This window comes from Octopus bimaculoides, chromosome 7 (assembly GCF_046866305.1).
Source record: "Octopus bimaculoides isolate indiv1 chromosome 7, ASM4686630v1, whole genome shotgun sequence".
Lineage (NCBI taxonomy): Eukaryota > Metazoa > Mollusca > Cephalopoda > Octopoda > Octopodidae > Octopus > Octopus bimaculoides.
Genome location: NC_142934.1, coordinates 24,712,204 through 24,736,302, shown reverse-complemented (window position 1 = coordinate 24,736,302; position 24,099 = coordinate 24,712,204). Strand labels below are relative to the sequence as shown.

Below are 24,099 nucleotides of genomic sequence, written 5' to 3'. Positions count from 1 at the left end.
TCTACCTGTTCAACAAACTTTTTAACCATGTAATTCCCCACTTTATGTTTTTAACATTTCTCTCTTTCTCTTTCCCTGCCCACCCTACAGCACATCATTAATACTTTTCTCTCACTCTTTTCCTCTCCCTCCAACTAACCATGCGAAGCATTTGGCCCCAGTGTATTATTATACACTTCGCTACTCACATTTCTCCTCCTCTCTCTCTCTCTCTCATTTTTACTCCACTTCTCTAACTAACCAAAGTATAACAGGCAAACGAACAAGCAGATTATCAAATAGATATATATGTACATGTGTAATTGTAAGATCGAAGGATTTAGATATAGGAAGTTAGTAAGCTTCAAGCTTCAAGCAGTCTGTGGTAAGTTTCCTGCTATCTAGGAAACATATGTAGCCTGGATTTTACCTGCTCCATTCCCTCAGTTTGGATTTATATATATAAATTTAATGCACATTATGTATATTAAATTGATTATGTATATTAAATTGATATTTATCCCTCACTGGATGGAGAACTTTTTATTGATTCTTCCTATACTGGATCTATAAACTACATACAGTAGACCCTACTTTATAAATCCATCTTGGGACTGCCTATTTTGGATTTATTAACCGAGAGAACAAAATTCGCCGATGATTAAACATTTATTGAAATACATACATATGCGACTACCTGAATAAAAACATAAACAATGTCATTGAAAGAAAGATTTGTTGAGTGTTGTTTGCTTTGCTGGACGCTTTGTTTGCAACTCTGCATTGATATTTTTCTTTAAAAGTTCTAAAAAGATACGTCACTGAAATCAAAACTTTCAAGGCTACTTTCTAATGGAGTGAGATAGCATCTCATTTCAGCTGGTGTTGGAGGCTCCGGAATTCTTTCATCAACATGAACATCAGAATTGTCATCTTCATCTTTGGTTTCCTTCTTAAATTGCTGAATACCACGAATGATCTCTTCTAGTTTTTCTTCTTTTGTGATGATCTCTGGAGCAACAACAGCCCCATCATCTACAGACAACCAGTTCTCAAACTGCTTTTTGATCAATCCAGTAGGCAGTGAAGGCAGGATCAAATCTTTGTTAACATCTATGGCTTCATTTGATTCTTCAGCTGAAACAAAACTTGCTTTGGTCCAACAGTGTTTGATTGCCTGACTAGAGACCTTCTTCCAAGCTATGCTTAACATATACATGGTATCCAAAATGGTGATCTGCTTTGCAACTTCTTGGGTAAAAAATGACACATTCAGCATAATTCCATTATGCAGCCGAGGAGTACATTTTCATTGCACATTTTATGTAGTGTTCTCACTACATGAATAAATGAAGTTTGTACAAAACGTACGTACTGCTATAACCTATTGAATTTTTGTTGCTTTTCTTCAAATATATATATATATATATAATAATAATAATAATAATACAAATAAAATGAGAGTATATGCATATATACATACATGTATGTACATACCTACATCTACATTTGTATATAGATGCATATCTGGGTACAGGACGTCACAAGAAAACGTGGGCAAAATGAGAACATAAACAGAGCACAGAAAACACACAGGCCACAGAGAACATTTCCTTCATCAGCTGCCCCCATTCTAAAATTAAGCGTTTCGAACACATACACACATAGGTATGGATAAAACAGTTTGATTCAAATTCTTTGCTAATCTTCAGCCAGTAGAATTAGAATAAGATGTTGATGAAGGAGAGTTTCTGTTTGTGTGTGCACATGCACTCACATAAATGCAGGCACACATACAAAGATGTCTAAGCACATGAATGTACACCCATGCACACTCACATGAATGGAGCCACACACACATACTTTTATACTTGCATATCTGCCACTCCTTACTTTCCTTCTGCACCAAATGTGTGTTTTCAAGTAAATGTTGCTGAAATACCAACATCAAACTGTGATACTATGTGACCTTTCTTGACCAATTGCAGGCTAATGCCCACCAGTAAACACTCACTCTCATCCAACATCTTTTTCTAATTCCAATGGCTGAAGACTAGCATCATGCTTGAAACTTGAAGTACCAATCTGCTCACTCATGTATATATATATATATATATATATATATATATCAATGGGTCCTGCACCTAATCTGTCCCTTTCAAGCCTATTTCCACTCCTCATCTTCCTAACATCCATCTCTCCACTCTTCAGTTGCTATAATCATGACAGCAGAATATGCACTCATCTCATCCCCTCAATACTACCAGTTATCTCCCCAAAACTACTTCCTTTTAAAATCCATCTCTTCCCATCCTATTTTCTATAAGTCATCCTTTTCTGTGCCTGCTTAAGATATATTTTGGGAGTACCATTACCTTATCTTTAACAATCTCTTTTATCTGCTCTCATTTTCTTTACCCTGGCATATATATCATTGCCACCCTCACCCACCATTGTCTCACATTCACTACAGCTACTTCTAAGTACCTTTGACATCCTTTTTTGCCTTCTCTCTCTTATTTCTTTACTGCTCACAAGGGGCTACACACAGAGGGGACAAACAAGGACAGACAAATGGATTAAGTCGAGCCAGTGTGTAACTGGTACTTATTTAATCGACCCCGAAAGGATGAAAGGCAAAGTTGACCGCGGCGGAATTTGAACTCAGAATGTAGCAGCAGACGAAATACCGCTAAGCATTTCGCCCGGCCTGCTAACGTTCCTGCCAGCTCACCGCCTTCTCTCCCACCCTGCTCATCATCTACACATTTTCTGATCTACCTACTGGTTTATTATACTGCTGTTCTCCTTTTCTTTCCTGAGCCTATTTATCTTGGCCCTCCAGGTCATAACAGAGGAATTTAAGAATGGCTGCCCATGTTGATGATCTTGTTCTTATAGCCAAAACTAGTAGAATCAAAGGAAATTCCAAGTTTGGAAGCAAAGCCTGGAATCATAGGACCTTAAAGTTAACAAGAAAACAGACAGGATACTAATCCCTTAAGGTAAATGGCTGTGCTTAATGTAGAAGAGTGTTGGTAGAAATTCCTAAGTATTTTCAGTGCAAATTGAATACATAAGAGGTGGAGTGGAATCACAGGAATGTTGATTTTGTGACAGATACATAGGTTCAATAAATGTTAAGAGCACTTAGGAAAAAGATTTTCTGAAATGTCCAGGAAGGTCGTTAGGGGCTGTGAATAGTTTCTGTTACATAGGAGGCCTAATTATCAGTTGGATGGGTGGTATGCTGAAAGTATAGTTGTTAGAAGTAGAATTGATTAAAGAAAATTTAGAGAACTATTACCTTTGTTGGTAACAGAATACCTCTCTCTTAGAGTGAAAGGTAGATTGTATGACATTTGTGTATGAACAGCAATGCCATGTGGTTGTGAAACTTGGGCTGTAGATGCAAAGACTAGAAAGAAATGAAGCTTGCGTGCTCTGTTAGATATTCAGTATCTGTATAGTTGTATGACAAGGTACATACAAGTGCCAATTTAGCTATTATGGTAATAAATCTTTTTTATTTATTTCATACATTCAGTTACACTTTTAATCATCTGGCTCTTTAGGGGACATCCCTACCACCATTTATGCAAGACCTAAGCATATTTCTTCTAACAAATTATGTTCAGGTTCAGCTTCCATATGGTTGAGATATAATTAACACCTAGTGGTTCAATAGGCATTTTTCATGAGCCAATTTCACATGTTTATTTTTGTAGTGCAGTTAAAAAAATATAAATTATCATTTATGTTGTTGAATTTGAACAAGGACTATACAAAATAACTGTTTTAGTTGCTTACAAAAATTATTTTCTATTTCAATAACTTAAGCAATATTCTCAAATTCTTCTTGTTTGAACTTCTTGAACCTACAAATTTTATGAATGTTATTACTACTGTTGCTGCCAGTTTTTGCAAATAAATGTCAAAAGTGTGATAACAAAATATTCACAAGAGAAAAATTTTGCAAATTTTGTATTTAATATCAGTGCAGTACTTTATTAGTTAAATGGAAATAAACCAGCTCCACAACTAGAGCAATCTTTGTTTATTGATAACTGAAGCACAGGCTTGGCTGTGTAGTTAAGAAGTTTGCTTCCCAGCAACATAGCTTTTGGGTTCAGTTCTTCTATGTGGCACCTTAGGCAAGTGTTTTCTGCCATAATCCTTGCAATTGTATTTGGTTGACAAATTAGAAAGAAATCTCATATATATAATTTAACGACTGTGTTCTATGCTGGCATTGGAGTGGTTGGTTCGACAGGATCCAACTAGCCTGAGGGCTATGTTGGTCTCCATTACCCTGGACAACAAAGATTTTGCTACTGGAGTAAAATCAAATGTTTTAGACTAAATCAAGGATGCTGACTCCAAATCTGCACCCAGAATTGTTCTAGCATATCAGGATTTTGAGTTATGTGCATGCACAAGATTATAACTATACTTTCGGCTAGATATAGGCCTATTATAAAATTTGCTAAAATGAAAGTGGTCTTAATTTAAAATTAAAGAAATAACAGCAATAAAACAAACGATCAAAAGATTAGAAAGTTCATTATTTAGTTTAGCAATAGATGGTGCTGATGTATTGTGTGCAATGCCAAATACATCAGTTTGTTCTTGGTAACTCTCAGTGTTGTTTGAGATACACATATCACACGTATGTGCGGTATGTGTGTCTCTCGCTCTGCGTGATTACTGTTTTAACTGTTCATTGTGTTAGATCATGAATGGGAGAGGCTGTGTGAATCATCCAGACAACTTTTGTTAAGTCTGTGGAAAATTTGCTCTGCATGACCAGCAGAGGAACATTACCACCGAATAAAAAATTGCCTATAAATATTATTTCAGGTGTAAAGTTGGGGACCAAGACAAGAAGTGGGCACCTCATATATGCTGCACTGTGTGTTACTGAGAGTTTACACTGTGGCTGAATGGAAAACAAGGGAATGCCTTTTGCTGTACCAATGGTATGGTGTGAGCCAACCAATCATGTCTCTAACTTACTTTTGCATGACTAATATTAGTGGTTTCTCAAAGAAGACCAAAGCAAAAATTGTGTATGCAGATTGTAAGTCGGCTCTATAACCGGTCCCATATGACTTTGAGAACCCTCTCCCCGATCCCCTCTCACATGCTTCATTTGACACGTTGCACAATAAACTTCTTGATTCTCCTATTGATGAAGACTACGTAGGTGATTCTAAGGAAAATAAACCAGGCTAGTTTAATCAAGGTTTGAACAATTTAGTAAGAGACCTAGCATTGTCAAAGGAGAAGGCAGTAGTTTTAGGATCCAAACTACAATAACGGAATCTCTTACAGCAAGGTACGAAAATTTCCATTTTCTGTTCTCGCCACAAAGGCTTATCTGTCTTTTACAAGCAAGAAAGTAATGCTTGTTTCTGTACTGATATTAATGCACTCATGCAAAACCTAGGACACGTGCATGTGGCTAACGAATGGAGATTGTTTATAGTCTCCAGTAAGGTTAACCTCAAAGCTGTGTTGTCACATAATGGTATTGTTCAGTGGGTGTCATGTAGTCATATAAATTAACCAACATAAATAACCATTCTGTCCCATCTCAAGGTATGAGATGGTACAGATGGTTGTCTATTCTTACATTGATATTAGTTTAACTATCCACTCCTTGATATCTATCTGTTATCTGCATATTTCTTGGTCTGTTACACCTTTTTCTATTTACCTTTCTTTCGAATAACACTATGACCCATATCTCAAACTATTCACATTAACTTGTTTTGATGGTTAATATTAAAGATATATTTCAGGTTCTATCTATGACATAGAAATAACTATGCTTGTAAAATTGGGGTTCAGATTCTAAAATTGAAACAGTCAACATGATAAAATGCAAAGTGTCAATGAATAGCAGAAACAAAGATAACCCAGTACCATATAAGAAGGAATTTGATACTGTGTACAAAGATGGACAAAGGCAGTATATGTATACTGCCATGGTAATTGAGGACAGGGTCATCAGATGTTTTAGCAGTAACTGTAAAATGTTCAAGTGACCGAGTATTTAGTGTATTTAAAAGAAGATACTCCAGATAGCTTACCATCATGTTGTAATAATGGATATTACAACAATTTTTAATGATAACAACAATGTAGTAAAAGTCATACCATTGATTAAAAAAAAAATTATTTATTACAAAATATGTTGTTATCTGTAGAAAATATTTACCATAGATCTCACATAGAGCCTATATGAATATCCTAGTATTTGTGTTTGGATAAATGGTGATAAGTTAAAACCATTCGATATAGGTGTTGAACTCCACCAAAGTGCATACTGTCACCTTTCCTGTTCATAATCTTTACAGACAGGTTTGACATGCACAGCGAGGTTGGAAGTAACATTCAGACCGGGGATGTATAGGATCAGTTGGCTGGAACTTGCAGACGACATGGTACTACTTAACTCATTGGAAGGTGGTCTCCAGCATGCACTTGATGTTTGCTGCCGAGTGCTGCTCAACAGGAATGAAAATCAGTGCTGCAAAGATTGATACACTTATCTCCTAAAGGAAGCCTGTGCAATGCACTCCGCATATGAGTAGGGTTCCACTGAAGTAGGTGGAAAAATTTAAGAATCTTGAGGCCATGTTCATGAGCAATAAAAAGCATGAGGCTGAATTAAATGCAAGAATTGCAGGAGCTGATGCAGTAATGCACTAGCTTCAACATACGGTCATCAGAAGAAAAGAGGTAGGTGTAACAGCCAAACTCGCTATCTTCAATTTGGTGTTTGTGCCAACTCTTACCTATGATCATAAATCTTGGGTAATGACCAAAAGAATATGATTGCAAATACAAGCAGCCGAATTGGGGTTCCTCCAAAGAGTCTCTGGAGTAACATTACTCAATAGAGTGCATAGCTCAGAGATTAGAGTGGTGTTCCTTATAGAGCCACTACTTCTCTGATATTACAGACATGTGGTAAGAATGTCTTGGGAAAGAATCGTTGGGTAGGTCTTGTGCGCAAACTCAACTAGCAGGAGACACAACTGGATCAATTGGAGACAGCTGCTTCTGACAGAATCCAATGGCGGCTGTGCTTGAGGATTCTGCCGTCAAGACAATCCAAGGATTAAGTGGGCAAAGATGAGATCTCACATAGCCATGATTTACCTCTTGTGCGATTACACTGATAATAAGTTAAATCACCACTTCTATTACCTGTTCACTACAGATATCCCAGTGATATGGTCTTTCGCCAGCACAAAAATATTTCTGTAGCGATAAAGTACCATTTTGTAAGAATATTTTACGATATCACAGTGCTATGACGGTTTTTCTTTTGACTGAACAAATATCAGCAAAGAAAAAACCCCCCCAATTTTAGCAAATGTTTTATCACAGAGTTACAATGATCTTTCTCCTGTGTGAGTACGTATGTGGGAAGACAAGCGACTTCTTGTAGAAAATGTTTCATCACAGACATCACAGTGGTATGGTCTTTTCCCAATGTGGATACGTTTATGTCGAGTTACATTACGATTTGTAGAAAATTTTTTACCACAAATATCACAATGGTATGGTTTTTCTCCTGTATGTATAGGTTTATGTTGGTATAAAGTACTACTTCGAGTGAACGTTTTACCACAGATATCACAGTGGTAAGGTTTTTCTCCTGTGTGTGTACGTTTGTGGGTGGACAAATAACTGCTAGTAGAAAATTTTTTCTTGCAAATATCACACTGGTATGGCTTCTCTCCTGTATGAATGCGCTTATGTTGAGATAAACTACCACTTTGAGAGAATGTTGTATCACAAATATCACAGTGGTATGTTCGTCCTCCTGAATGAATATGTTTATGAGAAGACAAATCAGTACTTTTAGAAAATATTTTATCACAGATATGACAGCGGTATTGCCTTTCACCTAAGTGAATACGTTTGTGGAAAGACAAATCACTAATTCTAGAAAATTTTTTACCACACATATCACAGTTATAGGGTTTTTCCCCTGAGTGAATAAGTTTGTGGGAAGATAATTCACTAATTCTAGAAAATTTTTTACCACAAATATCACAGTTGTATGGCCTTTCGCCTGTGTGAATGCGCTTGTGGTTAACCAAATGTCCGCTTCTAGAAAATGTTTGACCACAGATATCACAATGGTATGGTCTCTCTCCAGAATGAATAAATTTATGGGAAGATAACTGACCGCTTCTAGAAAATGTTTTACCACAGATATCACAGCGGTATGGTCTTTCAGCTGTTTGAATACATGTGTGAGATGACAAATTGTCCTTTGTTGAAAACATTTCATCACAGATATAACATTGGTATAATTTTTCTCCAGTGTGGATATCTTTGTGGCTAGTTAACAAGCTGCTATTATTGAACGTCTTTCCACAAACTTCACAGTTATACAGCTTTGAGACTGAGTGAATTAGTTGATGTTGAATTAAATCCTTTCTTGTGAATAATTCCTCACATAACTCACATAAATGTGATTTCTCTTCTGTATTTCCCTCTGCATGAGTAGAGGAATCAATAGTTTCAGGCTCTACATTCTTTTCCATATCTATTAATCTATTTTACCTGTACGATGATCTTTAACAAAGTGTGATGATATTTTGGTTCATAAGAAAGGATCTCAAGTAGATTATTAGGATTGAATCTAGTAATTAATAACCATTGATTAAAGGTTCAGTAAACTTGCTCCAGTTAAGAAAATATACCCAGATATCCAAGACAATTAAATTTTAGAATTTTCCAGTACACAACTCAGTAAGAATGTTTGCAAATAATCTCAATTCCAAGCTTGATTAACTTATCTTTAGTTTTAAACAGTTATTCCTTTATTTCAATATCATCAGATAACCTGAAATAGAAAGACATAATACATTAGGGACAATGAAGTGTTAACATAAAGATTATTGGAATAACTAGAAACAGTCAAAACATATATATAAAGGGAAAAGACACAATGATGTGAATTTTGGCATGAAAACACTGAGATGACTACAGGTCACTATAGTTTGGTCTAAAAACATTCTAAAATAATTTAATCTTCCACCTGATCTAAGCAAGCAAAAATACATATCTACAACATAATAGATACAAAGCTGATTACTACATTCATTCCAAACTTTGGTTGATCTCCTTAGTCTACATCACTTGTTCTCACGTCTTCCTTATTATCCACACTATAATAGATCCAAAACGGATTACTTCACAGTTGTATTTAATCAAATCATTGATTCAGGAAGGCAAACAGTATATAGCTGTGGTTAAGAAGTCTATTTCATAACCACGTGGTCTTGGGTTCACTCCCACTGCATGGCATCTTTGATTCACTTCTATTACACAACCCTTTGGGCAAGTGAATGGAAACTGAAAGAAGCCAGTAGCATATTTATGTGAGTGTCTATGTATCATCCCTTCTCTTGAGATTATAAGATTGTAAACAAGCATCATTCTCATACAAGTGAAGTTCATCTCATGCCTTCCGTGAAAAATATGCCTCACCATGGGGAAATATGACTGCTTGGAAACAGGCAACAGAAATGATATCCAGCTGTATGAAATCTGGGGGTAGCTAATGCAGTTTTGTACCTCTCCTCTCTTTGAAAAATGCATTTTTCTGATTCTTATGTTTTAGATGTCGGAGATTATGAGTATGCAAGCAAAAAAAAAAAAAAAAAAAAAAACATCCCCCCCATTTAAAATTTTGAACGTTTTCGAAATTTTTTTTCCCTTATGTTTTAGATGACAGATATTCCGAATATGCAAGAAACTACATTTTCAAAATTTTAAATTCAATAAGCATATAGATGTGTGGATAAAGAGATAGATATGGATGTCTTCCTGGAGCTAAAAACAACAGTAACACCGTCTTCTATATGACTGCCACATTTAGTTGACAAATATATTTTAGGGATAAATAGATAGATAAATAAATAAATGGATGAAAAAGTTGAAAATTTAAAATTGGGGGAGGGGTGAAATTTGAGCCCCTTATTAAACTTTATAACATTAATTATTAAACATTAATATTTGTTTCTCATAAAATGGGCGAAATATGTAGAAAAATACGGAGATTATGATTCTGAAAAAAAAAAAAAATTGTAAAATTTCAATTTTTCAAAAAAAAAAAAAAAAAAACACCCCTCCTCGCCGCCCTATGACAAGAAGTGAAATTCATGTGTTTTCTCTACTAATGTTTCATGAAGAACATAACCCAACATGTTGTGGTTGAGGGTCTTTTGGAATTAAGAGAGGTATGTAAAAATTAGATTTTTAGCACTCACACACAAACAAAATGACATTTAAAAAATTTTTTTCCTGTTTTGGTAATTCGTATTTAGAAAGTTGATCCTTGGTTTGGATGTTGTTTCTGGCTTGTCAGATTTCCAGTTGGGGCGTACTTAAAAATTGAAGATTTTGAAAATCTGCAAAACACGTTTTCATTCTTTGCCCCTCCTGCAAAGAAAAAAAGGGGGCGGGGGAAATTTCACTTTCTGTCGTAGGGTGGAAGGGAGGGGTGTTTTTTTTTTTAATTGAAATTTTACAAACAATTTTTTTTTTGAATCATAATCTCCGTATTTTTCTAAGAAATATTTCTAAAATAAGTGAAAAATGAAGAAACTGGGGGGGAGGGGGATTTAAGTTTTGAAATTTTTTCTTCCTTCGTAATTCGTATTAAAATTTCTACCAGGTCAGATTTTCTGTTTAGATACCTTTTGTGTCCGGTATTTTATAATTCTATGCATGCGTGAAACATTTAGTACAGAAAACACTTTAATTTCACTTCTTGTCATAGGGCGGGGGGGTCTATTTATTTATTTATTTTTTAAATCGAAATTTTACAAATTTTTTTTTCACAATCATAATCTCCATATTTTTATACGTATCCCCCCCCCCCCCACCGCCAGTTTTTTAATGAAAATTAAAGAAATGCATATTCAAATGCAGATTTTTTTTTTGCAGATTCGGAATCTCTGCTCAAGATATTGTGCATTCCTGCAAAAAAAAAATAATAATAAATAAATAAATAAATAAATTTCTTTTTTAAATACCAAAGGGGCTGAACACATTACGAAACGATTTGAGCTCATTTTCGTTGTAAATACTGAGTAAGCGATCCAAACGATTCGCGCATACACATAATCAAAGTGCAGAAATGTGCGTATGTTATATAAAGCTTTGAAGAGTGTGTGTGTGTGTGTTTGTCCCGCCACCGCTTAACAACAGGTGTTTGGTTACATTCGTAACTTAGCCGTTCAGCAACAGAATAAGTATGAGACTTTAAAATAAGTGTTGGGGTCGATATGGTCGACTAATCACTATAAGGCAATGCTATAGCATGGCAGTAGTCAAATGAGTGAAACAAGCAAAAGAATAAAAGCATGGCAAGAGAAATTCTTTTACTGCTCACTACGAACATTTCTCATTCAACAAAGAACAACACTGCTTATTCTACTCTTCGGTTGCTTCTTTACCTGAGAAATTTCCTCAATCTCAGATCGCTGCATCTCAATAAAATTGGGCCTGGCAGTGCCAAATATAAGAAAACACCTTGGGCATAGAAAGGGCGACTGTGTCTTGAAAAATATCAACAACCAAGGAAGTACTAGCCAAACGTTTAATCTGACTCGTTTAGTTGCTAACAAAAGAGAAGGCGGGTAGATATGGGCCACATACAACTTTTCAAATACAAAATGGTTGGCATTCCTTCGTTAAATGCTGCTTCCAAGAAACAAAGAGGGAACATTAAAAAACGACAGGATCGATGGAGTGGATAAGGGAGAAAATATGGAGCAAAAATAATAAACAGGGAGGTTGAACGAATTAAAATAAATATTACGATGTTTAGATGAAATGATCTTGTGAATTTTCCGAAAGTCCCCTTGTCACTCGAAGGGTCGTCAGCTTGCATTTTTTGTTTCCATATTCGTTTTCCACACACAGACCGGCTGCCAGGCTGGTTTATTATAATTTTTTTTTTTTGTTCCCGGGTGAAGGTTTTTACATTGACCGATGAAATACATGAGAGAGAAGTAAACGTGAAGAGAGAAAAGAAAATAGGATCTTGTAGGGAAAAGAAGTAGTGGAGGAAGTAGAAATGTAAATGCAAAAGAGATTGTTCGATAAAATAATGTGTAAATTAAATATAAATGATACTTACATAAAAATGTAGTTATGAGATGAGATAATGAGAAAGGTATTTAAATAGTGAGACTTAAAATTGATGAAGGCATTGATAGACTGGACAGAACTTTTAACTACTTCATACAGGATATCTCTATTGTCTTAGTCTGGTTAAAGAATTCTCTCTTAAGTTAATTACAAGCGGTATTTAATTATTACTAACATAGTGTAAATATGTATAAAGAAATAATAATATATCTACAATATAAATGGACATACAACAAAATCAGGAATAAACCGGAAGTGCTCTTGATCGCATCGGAATAAAACTACCTCTTATCAATAAAGAGGTTTTATAAATAGCTTGTTTCGCTTCCATTCAGATCTATGAGCAATTGAATTGGGTTTGCTTTTTCAGGAAGAACGACTGAATGAAGTGAATAATAGTGGAGTTATACTAATGTAGAACAAATGGACGACGAGATGAACAGAGTCGGAAAAGCCAAATAGAAAATTCCGAAGTGAGATTGAGGGTGGGATGGATGTGACAGCAGTACATTATTTTGGGACCCAACTGAGTTTTCTAAAAATGCCGTCTAGACTACGCAACCCTTAACTGTTAGTAGCTACGATACCATATTTCTACATTAATAACTCTCCAATCCATGCCAGCATGGAACATAGACATTAAGTGGAATGCTAGAAGAAAGTTTTCAACTCATATGTATATAAAGTAAATACACGTAATTCAGAAACAAGTTTTGTGTATTTTATTTCATAACCAAACAAACAGGTACAGATTATAAATAATGAAAGGCCAATTTTGGTGATTCATTTGACAGAGGTAGTAGAGAGACAATGCGATGATAAATCTGAGGTTGGATCTTGAAAGTTTGGATGAATGCTGCCTCAGTTAAATCTCTTGTGGTTCCAAATGATGTCATCTGTAGTACAGCGTCGTATTGTCTAATTTTGTTTTGCAAATGTTAGGAATCTTGGTCAGTTGATGATAACAGTTTCTTCAATAGCTCTGGAGGTTGGGGATTGTGGAATTGTTGGGAATGTTTTTAACTTTGGTGTTATATGTATTGCTTGAATTTCTTTGACATATGAAATATATGTATTTTCACTGGGTTTGTAAAAGAGAGTTGTGTAGTTCTCGAGTTTTAGGGATTCACACAGACAGACAGACACACATTCTCATCTTTATATATAGAGATATATATATATACACACACACGCACCCAAACACACGTATATATATGTATATCAATATAAATATATGAAAGTCAATTAAGTTTCGTAAAAGAAGGTGATCATGTACATACTTTGTTGCTGTTGTGATTATAACACCTCGTTGTAAACAATGTTCCTTATTTTCCCTTGTGGAGCATATGCAAATAGGTTTCTTTTTGCTGCCCGCTCTTGAGCAGCCAACATACAGTTGTCCATGTGAGAAGCGGGGCTCTTCCAAGAGAAGACCAGCTACAGACAGTGCTCATCTGTTATGTTCGGGTTAAAATTTCATCAACATCAAAAATATATGAATTTTCATGGGAGTTATGGCCGTTATGCATAGAATATAATTTCCAAATTGCAGACAAAATTTACAATCGATAAATGTCTTAGAACAACCAGTCTCTCATCTGGGAAAGCCTTGAAATCAATGTTACCAACTGGGGACTATGTGTGTCGCAGTGATAATAAAAAGACTCAAAGGAGGACTGCAACGAAATAATTTTACTCAACACTTTGCAAGTGAATCAGTGGAGGCAAAGATGCGTCTCATTTACTTGACAATTTATGCACCACATTGCAGAAATCACAATGTAAGTATATCTGAACGGGTAGTCTTACACTGTTGTACTGTTGAATTACAAATAATGCTTATCTGTTATGTTCGGGTTAAAATTTCATCAACATCAAAAATATATGAATTTTCATGGGAGTTATGGCCGTTATGCATAGAATGTAATTTCCAAATTTCATAAAGATCCATTCAGTACTTTTGACGTAGTTTTGGATAAGAAAACAAATTACTAATGTGTGTGTTTGTGTCCATGTGTATGTGTGTATATATGTATAGATATCTGTATGCATGTATATATATGTGTACATATTACATGTACATCTATATATATATATACATCTACATATATGTATACATATACATGTATGCATATAGATCTATATCTATATATATCTATACATATACGTGTACATATACATCTATATATATACATATACATCTCTCTCTCTCTCTGAAAGTATCTGTCATTACAGTATCGAAATGTGATTGTTTCAGTTAGAGGAATAACGTGTACATATACATCTATATCTCTCTCTCTGAAAGTATCTGTCATTACAGTATCGAAATATGATTGTTTCAGTTAGTGGAATAGTTTCATTTTTAAAGTGAAAGTATTTGACATGTAGTGGTTAAATGTGTATCATGGTAAACAGATGCAAAAGGAATGTGTAAGTAAACAAATGAGTGAATCGATTCATAGTTAAAATAATTTATTCACTGGACTTAATATGTTGTTGGTACACATAATTCTTCACTACATGCAAAATATTGATAACTGCTATGAGTTGATAGAAATAGAAACAGGAATCTGTGGAAATGATATGTCAGAAATGAATAATTGTTTGTGTGTGTGTATATGTAGTTCATCTGAGACAGTAGTCTACCGTGGAACTTTGAACATTGCTCTGGTCTCTGCTTTTGCCAAAACCTGTTGTGTTGTAGACCTTCCTCGTTTGCCTGCTAGGCCCTTCTCTTTTCCTGTTTTGTTGACCACCATATTTATAATAATCGTGGCAGCTAGAAGGACAGACATATTGCAGCAGAGTTTGTACCTAAATAGGTCAGCTCCTGTCCATTTGAACTTCGCCTGACATGGCTGAGGTCATAGGTCAAAGGGAGATGATCAATCACTTTTTGACAGGCCAAAGAAAGGTGTGGTTTGGACGACCGAGAATTCTTAGATTCGGTTTTGAATTTAGGCTTGGAGAAGGAAGTGTTAATTTTTATACACATATTCACTCACATATTACACACATACACGTAAAGTAATATGTCTATACATTTATATATATATACATAAATACACATACATTTACACATATATATGATCAAACACATACATACAGGTATGCATAGGCATATACATACATATACACATATGTACACACATATATACACCCTGTTGCACATTACAAACGTGTATGTATGTATATATATTTTCTATGCCATGAAGGAGTAAGTTGATTGAAGAAGTGATTCTTAAGTAAGTACAGTCACAATTATAAAATATGGAATAGTTCGAAAATGTCTCAAGTCCAATTTATAAGAAAATCATACATTCGCTCCAATGTTGATTGATTTCATACAAAATATGTTTGAAGATGGCCAAACTTGTGTATTCAAGTACTCACATTATTTCACTCCAATCATATTTTCCAGGAAGGTCAGTTAAATACAGTACTTGTATAAGCTAACTACACAGTATTCATAATTTGTTCCATTTGACAGAGTATCCATGCATATTGTCTTTGCTTTTCTTTCAAACGTTTAGTTTTGGTGAGAATTTTTTGATAAAATGCAGTTCCATTGCCTTTCGGAACTTTGGATCATCCATTGAATATTTGTAGAAGGGTAAGATCTTGGATTTTCCTCCTCCATGTATTTTCAGATGCTTACTCAGTGGAATTTTGTGTAGTTTCTCTTGTTGAATGTGCTGTTTGTGGATTTTTACATGTTGGCAAAGGGAATTGTTGGCTCCATCAATATAATTCTCCTTGCAGTTTGGGTAAGTAATGCAATACATAAGATTCTGTGTCTTGCATTTTGGGTAAGTAATGCAATATATGAGAGTCTGTGTCTTGCAGTTCATATGTCTATTTACATTGAACGAGAATCCACTCTTGAAGTTTATATGGGAATCACTGTCTAAATAGTTACTGTTGTTACATGTTCCACATCCACTATCTCAAGATTCCTTTAAAGGGAACTGTGATTCACTCTGATATAAATTTTGCCCTTGTGAGATGTCTTTTAAGATCTTTTGGTTGACATTTCCTGTTTCATATGAAATTTTCATATTGGAACTTTATAGTAGTAATGGTTGGTTTGTTTTTATAGCATGAAAAATGTTGGTTGCTCTAGAATTATGTATTAATAAATGGAATAGTACGTTCTTTAATTTTTTCTTTCGTGTCCTGAGTTGTGATGTCCAGCTTTGTTGACTTTATAATTCCATCATTTATTAGTTTTAAGGGATAACTGTTTTTTTTAGGAAGCCTTTCAGTTCATCAAGTTGGAGTTGACATATTTTTGGATCAATTACTATAGTACAGATACTTCTTGCCATACTCTATGGAATGTTCCTTTTAATCTGTGAAGGATGAAGAGAGAAGTTCAGCAGTGGGGTGTGACTGATTTTTTGTAAAATGTCTGTTGTGATTGTGGAGTCATGAATTTTTATGTGAATGTCTAGGAATGGTAATTCATGATGACTGGTTTCTGTTGTGAATTTGATAGAAGGGTGAAGTGTATTGAGGATGTTATTAAATATTTTTAGACCATCATCTGATTTGTCCCCCGTAAAAATCAAGCAGTCATCGAGGAAGTGCATCCACTTTTCAATGACATATTTCTTGAAATTATGATTAAAAGCTTTCTCTACTTTCTCGCAAAGGTTTTCTTCTAAGAAGCCCACGACTTGAAACTTCACCCCCAAAGCAGTGCATTTTATCTCTCCATATATTTTATTATCAAAGCTAAAGGTGTTCTCTTCTAGGACCAGGAGAACATGCTAGACAATAATTTATGCTTGACGAGATTGGGCTAATCGACTAAGAAATGCTTGAAAACAACTGCACAATCAATGCAGAGCTTTACATTTGGCAAATACAACAGCTCAACAAGGTAAACAGCTGACACAACCCAAATGGCAACATGAAATGCATATTTAACACAATAGCGCTTGCCGCTTCTGTCACCATGCAAGCAGTGTCCATTTCCAATTGTCCCTCGAGACGTTTGGTCATAGAGAGATGTTATACAGGAAACAGATGAGAGTTCATGACATGCATACCAAAGAAAATCCACATAAACAAATTCCGTCCAACATGTGGAACCGTGGAAAAGTGCCTATTAAAGTGGTGATATGTGTGTGTGTTTGTGGAGGGTGTATTTATGTCTTCTAACCATGACATTACATGCTAAAAGTAAAGGAATGTCATTGTCATACATGCTTTGTCCTTCATTTCCAATCCTTGAAAACATGCCCAGCTACAGGAAAATATTATCTTGCTTGGAAACAGGCAAGAGTTGACAACAGGAAGAGCACCCACCTGTAGATATCTGCCTCAATGAATTTTGTCACACCCATGCAAATCATGGAAAGGTGGACATCAAAAAGACAAAAAAAGCAATATCATACTCTTGACATGAGTTATAATTAATTTTTTACGAAAAAAAAAAAAAAAAAATTAACTCTTATTTTCTTTATCTAGTAAAATTCCCTAAAATATCATTAGCTGATATTTTCCCCATGATCTGGAACACAACTGAAACTGTCATCTGAACACATCAGTAATGAAATATAAATTCTGAACTCTGTCTATCTTGTTGAAATATTTCATGTTGCTAAATAACAAAACAACAGCAGCAGCATAGAGAATCTACAGGCAGACACAGAAATACACTGATAGATATAGCCAACTTTCAAATAACTATGCATACATATACAGAATACTATATTTACAAATACTAATACATGTACATTATGTGTTTAAATGTAGACATGCCAGCATGGAAAACAGATGTTCAAGGAAGATGATGAATTCTAACTTGAAAATCTACACTGACTGTAAGCTGGTACTGAACATATGTAATAATAAACATCTTCATTATGTTAACAATTAGAGACTATAATGTAATAGAACTAAACTACATAGATGTTTAACAACTAGCAGGTAAAGTCAACAACACAAATTGTATAAGAAAAATTCGTTCGATTTTTGACAAATGGTTGCTGAGCAGGAAACAGAAAATAGAAAATTTGGGAAGAAAAACGAATAACACAGGTGACAAAGTGTATTTTAAAATATATAGTAACAGAAAACAGGACTGGGAACAAGGAAGTATAACTGGACGTCTGGGTAATGTGATGTACATGGTAAAAGGACCAAGATATGAACACAGAAGGCATTTAAACCAATTAAAAAAAAGATATACCAAAAACCAAGAGAGGTGAGAAGAACCAGTGGATTTATGGTATAGTTTTGTTTGAGGTCCTAGAATCACAAGCAAAAGCAGAACCGACATGTAGGTCGAAGAGGAAGAGAAAACCTACAGAAATGATGGAAATTAATGCTAAGAGAAAAAGATATACCAGTTTCTCACCGAAGAAATAAAATTGATAAATTTGGGGTTTTAAAAAACTCAAAAGAGGGAGGTGTTGTGTCGACGCCCCCAAGCGATGAAGTAGGCTAGTCCAATATGTAAATATAGACGGAGAAGTCTAGATGTCAGGGTAGTTAAGTACAGGTCATCCAAATGTGCGATATAACAGATGGTAAATAGTAAAGATATACTGAGAAGCAAAAAAGTTTAAATTTGTAGGAATGGTCAATAGTTTATGAACCTAAAGACCAATAAAGCATAAATTTATGTGTAGTTTAACAATGAATATTATTATGTTCAATATAAGAGGATATGTGTAGAAATGAAGGTATACAAAGCAGGTAGGGATGTTCTTACAGGTTGATGGAGGATTGGGACATCAAATAGTCTTGGTAAACAGGAGTTATCAACCGTAACAATAGCTATGAAATATTTACCTGGTCAAACAGCGTATGTAATGAATGCTATGCAATCTAAGTGAAACTGTCAGTATGAAATAAAGGATATAAAACAATGTTATCACAGAAATACATTTATTATAAAATATACTGTTAGTTATAGAAAATATTTTACAGTATATATATGACTATGGTTTATTTCCTATGTGAGTGTGTGTGTATATATATATATATATATATACATACAGTGAGTAAAAATTACTTCACAACAGATATCACAAAGAGTCTCTCTTTCTCCTCAGTAAATATATTTGTTTCAAAATAAACTACTACTTTGTGACGACGCTTTATAACAGAAATCTCAGTGTTATGGTCTTTCTCCTGTATGAATACGTATGTGGGACGATAAACGACCCCTAGTCGAAAATGTTTCATCACAGATATCACAGTGGTATGCTTTCTCTTCTGTACGAATACATTTGTGTCGAGCTAAATTATGATTCGTAGAAAACATTTTACCACAAATATCACAATGGTGTGGTCTTTCTCCTGTATGAGTATGTTTGTGTTGAAATAAATGTGCACTTTGAGTGAAACTCTTACCACAGATATCACAAGAGTAGGGTCTTTCTCCAGTATGAGTACGTTTGTGGGTGGACAAATAACCATTTGAAGAAAATTTTTTCTTGCAAATATCACACTGGTATGGTTTCTCTCCTGTATGAATGCGCTGATGTCGAGATAAACTTCCACTTTGAGAGAATGTTGTGTCACAGATATCACAGTGGTATATTCGTCCTCCTGAGTGAGTATGCTTATGAGAAGACAAATCAGTTCTTTTAGAAAATATTTTATCACAGATATGACAGCGATATTGTCTTTCACCCAAGTGAATACGTTTATGGGAAGATAATTCACTAACTCCAGAAAATGTTTTACCACAAATATCACACTTGTATGGCTTTTCTTTAGTGTGGATGTGTTTGTGGTTAATCAAATGACCACTACTAGAAAATGTCTGACCACAGATATCACAATGGTATGGTCTCTCCCTTGAATGAATATATTTATGAGAAGACAATTGACCACTTCTACAAAATGTTTTACCACAGATATCACAGCGGTATGGTCTTTCTGCTGTTTGAATACATGTGTGAGATGACAAATTGTCCTTTGTTGAAAACTTTTCATCACACATATAACATTGGTATAATTTTTCTCCAGTGTGGATATCTTTGTGGCTAGTTAACAAAGTACTGCTTGTAAATGTCTTTCCACAAACTTCACAGTTATACAGCTTTGAGACTGAGTGAACTGACTGATGCTGAATTAAATCCTTTCTTGTGAATAATTCCCCACATGAATCTGATGAATGGGATTTCACTTCTGTAAGAATACATTCGTGTTGAATGAAATACTGTTCTGAAGAAAACATTTTACCACAAATATCACAATGGAACTGTCTTTCTCCTGTATGAGTATGCTTGTGTTGAAATAAATGTGCACGTTGAGTGAAACTTTTCCCACAGATATCACAAGAGTAGGGTCTTTCTCCAGTGTGAGTACGTTTGTGGGTGGACAAATTACCATTTGAAGAAAATTTTTTCTTGCAAATATCACACTGGTATGGCTTCTCTCCTGTATGAATGCGCTGATGTCGAGATAAACTTCCACTTTGAGAGAATGTTGTGTCACAGATATCACAGTGGTATATTCGTCCTCCTAAGTGTGTATGTTTATGAGAAGACAAATCAGTTCTTTTAGAAAATATTTTATCACAGATATGACAGCGATATTGTCTTTCACCCAAGTGAATACGTTTGTGGGAAGATAATTCACTAATTCTTGAAAATGTTTTACCACAAATATCACAGTTGTATGGCCTTTCTTCAGTGTGGATGCGTTTGTGGTTAATCAAATGACCACTACTAGAAAATGTTTGACCACAGGTATCACAATGGTATGGTCTCTCCTTTGAATGAATATATTTATGAGAAGACAACTGACCACTTACAGAAAAGGTTTTACCACAGATATCACAACAGTATGGTCTTTCTGCTGTTTGAATACATGTGTGAGATGACAAATTGTCCTTTGTTGAAAACTTTTCATCACAGATATAACATTGGTATAATTTTTCTCCAGTGTGGATATCTTTGTGGCTAGTTAACAAAGTTCTGCTTGTAAACATCTTTCCACAAACTTCACAGTTATACAGCTTTGCGACTGAGTGAATTGACTGATGCTGAATTAAATCCTTTCTTGTGAGTAATTCCCCGTGTGAATCACATGAATGCGATTTCTCTTCTGTATTTTCTTCGGTATGATGAGTAGGGAAATCAATAGTTTCGGCATTTTTTTCCATATCTTTTAATCTTCTTTTTCTACCTTTAACAAAGCGTGGTGATATTCTTGCTGATAAAGAATTTCAAATAGATTTATTAGGATTGAATCTAATAATCAATAGCCAATGACCAAAAGATTGCTAAAATCGCCCCACTTAAAGAAATATATCCAGTATACCAGACATATCTTCAAAGTTTAATCTGTACATAGAATATTTCAATAAATAACAGTAATAATTTTTGCACAATCTCAATTGCAAGAAAGCTTTTCTCATCCATTAAATCAAGTGTTGCCAAAATGGTCTGAACTCAGCTCGATTAAGTTATTTTTTAGCCCTAAAAGGTTAATCCTTGTCAGTGAAATACTTTTATTTCAATGTCATCAGATAACCTGAAATAGAAATGCAACATCATACATTAGGGACAATGAAGTGTTAGCATAAAGATTATTGGAATAACTAGAAACAGCCAAAACATATATGCAAAAGGAAAAGACACAATGAAGTGAATCTTGACATGAAGACACTGAGATGACTACAGGTCACTATAGTTTGGTCTAAAAACATTCTAAAATCATTTAATCTTCCACCTGATCCAAGGAACCAAAGATACATATCTACACCACAATAACTGCAAAACTGGTCAAACAGTGTATGTAATGAACGTAATGCAGACTAAATTAAATTGCCAGTATGAAATAAAGGATATAAAAACATTGTTATGATATTGGTGTGTTAAAGAAATACATTTATTATAAAACATTGCTGCTTATAGAAAATATTTTACCATATATACACACATATATATATATGTGAGTGTATATATATATATATATATATATATATATATATATATATATATATATATATATATATATACCGAATAAAAATTACCACTTCCAGAAAATGTTTCACAGAAGATATCACAACGGTATGGTCTCTCTTTCTCCTCAGTAAATATATTTGTGTCAAAACGCTTTATAACGGAAATCTCAATACTATGGTGGTCTTTCTCCTGTATGAATACGTATGTGGGAAGATAAACGCCTCTTAGTAGAAAATGTTTCATCACAGATATCACAGTGGTAGGCTTTCTCTTCTGTATGAATACATTTGTGTCGAGTTAAATTATGATTCGTAGAAAGCATTTTACCACAAATATCACAATGGAACTGTCTTTCTCCTGTATGAATATGCTTGTGTTGAGATAAACATTCACTTCGAGAGAATGTTTTACCACAGATATCACAGCGGTAGGGCCTTTCGCCAGTGTGAGTACGTTTGTGGGCAGACAAATTACCATTTGAAGTAAATTTTTTCTTACAAATATCACACTGGTATGGCTTCTCTCCTGTATGAATGCGCTGATGTCGAGATAAATTTCCACTTCGAGAGAATGTTGTATCACAGATATCACAGTGGTATATTCGTCCTCCTGAGTGTGTATGTTTATGAGAAGACAAATCAGTTCTTTTAGAAAATATTTTATCACAGATATGACAGTGATATTGTCTTTCACCCAAGTGAATACGTTTGTGGGAAGATAATTCACTAATTCTTGAAAATGTTTTACCACAAATATCACAGTTGTATGGCCTTTCTTCAGTGTGGATGCGTTTGTGGTTAATCAAATGACCACTACCAGAAAATGTTTGACCACAGGTATCACAATGGTATGGTCTCTCCTTTGAATGAACATATTTATGAGAAGACAACTGACCACTTCCAGAAAAGGTTTTACCACAGATATCACAACAGTATGGTCTTTCTGCTGTTTGAATACATGTGTGAGATGACAAATTGTCCTTTGTTGAAAACTTTTCATCACAGATATAACATTGGTATAATCTTTCTCTAGTGTGGATATCTTTGTGGCTAGTTAACAAAGTTCTGCTTGTAAACATCTTTCCACAAACTTCACAGTTATACAGCTTTGCGACTGAGTGAATTGACTGATGCTGAATAAAATCTTTTCTTGTGAGTAATTCCCCATGTGAATCACATGAATGCGATTTCTCCTCTGTATTTTCCTCGGTATGATGAGTAGGGAAATCAATAGTTTCTGCATTTTTTTCCATATCTTTCAATCTTCTTTTTCTACCTTTAACAAAGTGTGGTATTATTCTTGCTGTTAAAGAATTTCAAATAGATTTATTAGGATTGAATCTAATAATCAATAGCCAATGACCAAAAGATTGCTAAAACCGCCCCACTTAAAGAAATATATCCAGTGTACAAGACATATCTTCAAAGTTTAATCTGTACATAGAATATTTCAATAAATAGCAGTAAGAATTTTTGCATAATCTCAATTGCAAGAAAGCTTTTCTCATCCATTAAATCAAGTGTTGCTAAAATGGGCTGAACTCAGCTCGATTAAGTTATTTTTAGCCTTCAAAAGTTAATCCTCGTCAGTGAAATACTTTTATTTCAATGTCATCAGATAACCTGAAATAGAAAGGCAACATCATACATTAGGGACAATGAAGTGTTAGTATAAAGATTATTGGAATAACTAGAAATAGCCAAAACATATATGCAAAAGGAAAAGACACAATGAAGTGAATCTTGACATGAAGACACTGAGATGACTACAGGTCACTATAGTTTGGTCTAAAAACATTCTAAAATCATTTAATCTTCCACCTGATCCAAGGAACCAAAGATACATATCTACACCTCAATAACTGCAAAACTGATTACTACATTTACCCCAAACTTTGGTTGTTAATTTTAGTCTACATCACTTGTTCTAATATCTTCCCTATTATCTACACCATAATAGATCTAAAACAAATTACTTCACACATTGATTGAAAAAG

The 24,099-nt window shown here is 34.5% G+C and overlaps 3 protein-coding genes across 4 annotated transcripts; all 3 read right to left on the bottom strand.

Annotated features, from left to right (window-relative positions):
- Positions 1-6,143: 6,143 nt before the first annotated feature.
- LOC106872826 (uncharacterized) lies at positions 6,144-12,477 on the bottom strand. Of its 2 annotated transcripts, none has more exons than XM_014919953.3 (2): positions 12,158-12,477; positions 6,144-8,851 (listed from the first exon to the last, which is right to left on the bottom strand). In XM_014919953.3, the coding sequence occupies exon 2, from the start codon at positions 8,547-8,549 to the stop codon at positions 7,383-7,385; it is 1,167 nt and encodes a 388-aa protein (XP_014775439.1). In that variant the 5' UTR covers positions 8,550-8,851; positions 12,158-12,477; the 3' UTR covers positions 6,144-7,382. The 2 variants fall into 2 exon arrangements, with proteins under 2 accessions (XP_014775439.1, XP_052825342.1); XM_052969382.2 differs by lacking the exon at positions 12,158-12,477 and adding an exon at positions 11,837-12,130.
- A 2,138-nt stretch (positions 12,478-14,615) lies between these two features.
- LOC149134625 (uncharacterized) lies at positions 14,616-21,301 on the bottom strand. Its single transcript, XM_089355841.1, has one exon. The coding sequence runs from the start codon at positions 21,296-21,298 to the stop codon at positions 19,301-19,303; it is 1,998 nt and encodes a 665-aa protein (XP_089211967.1). The 5' UTR covers positions 21,299-21,301; the 3' UTR covers positions 14,616-19,300.
- A 974-nt stretch (positions 21,302-22,275) lies between these two features.
- Positions 22,276-23,355, bottom strand: LOC106872806 (uncharacterized). Its single transcript, XM_052969139.2, has one exon. It carries the CDS (start codon positions 23,353-23,355, stop codon positions 22,276-22,278), a length of 1,080 nt encoding a protein of 359 aa, XP_052825099.2.
- Positions 23,356-24,099: the final 744 nt, after the last annotated feature.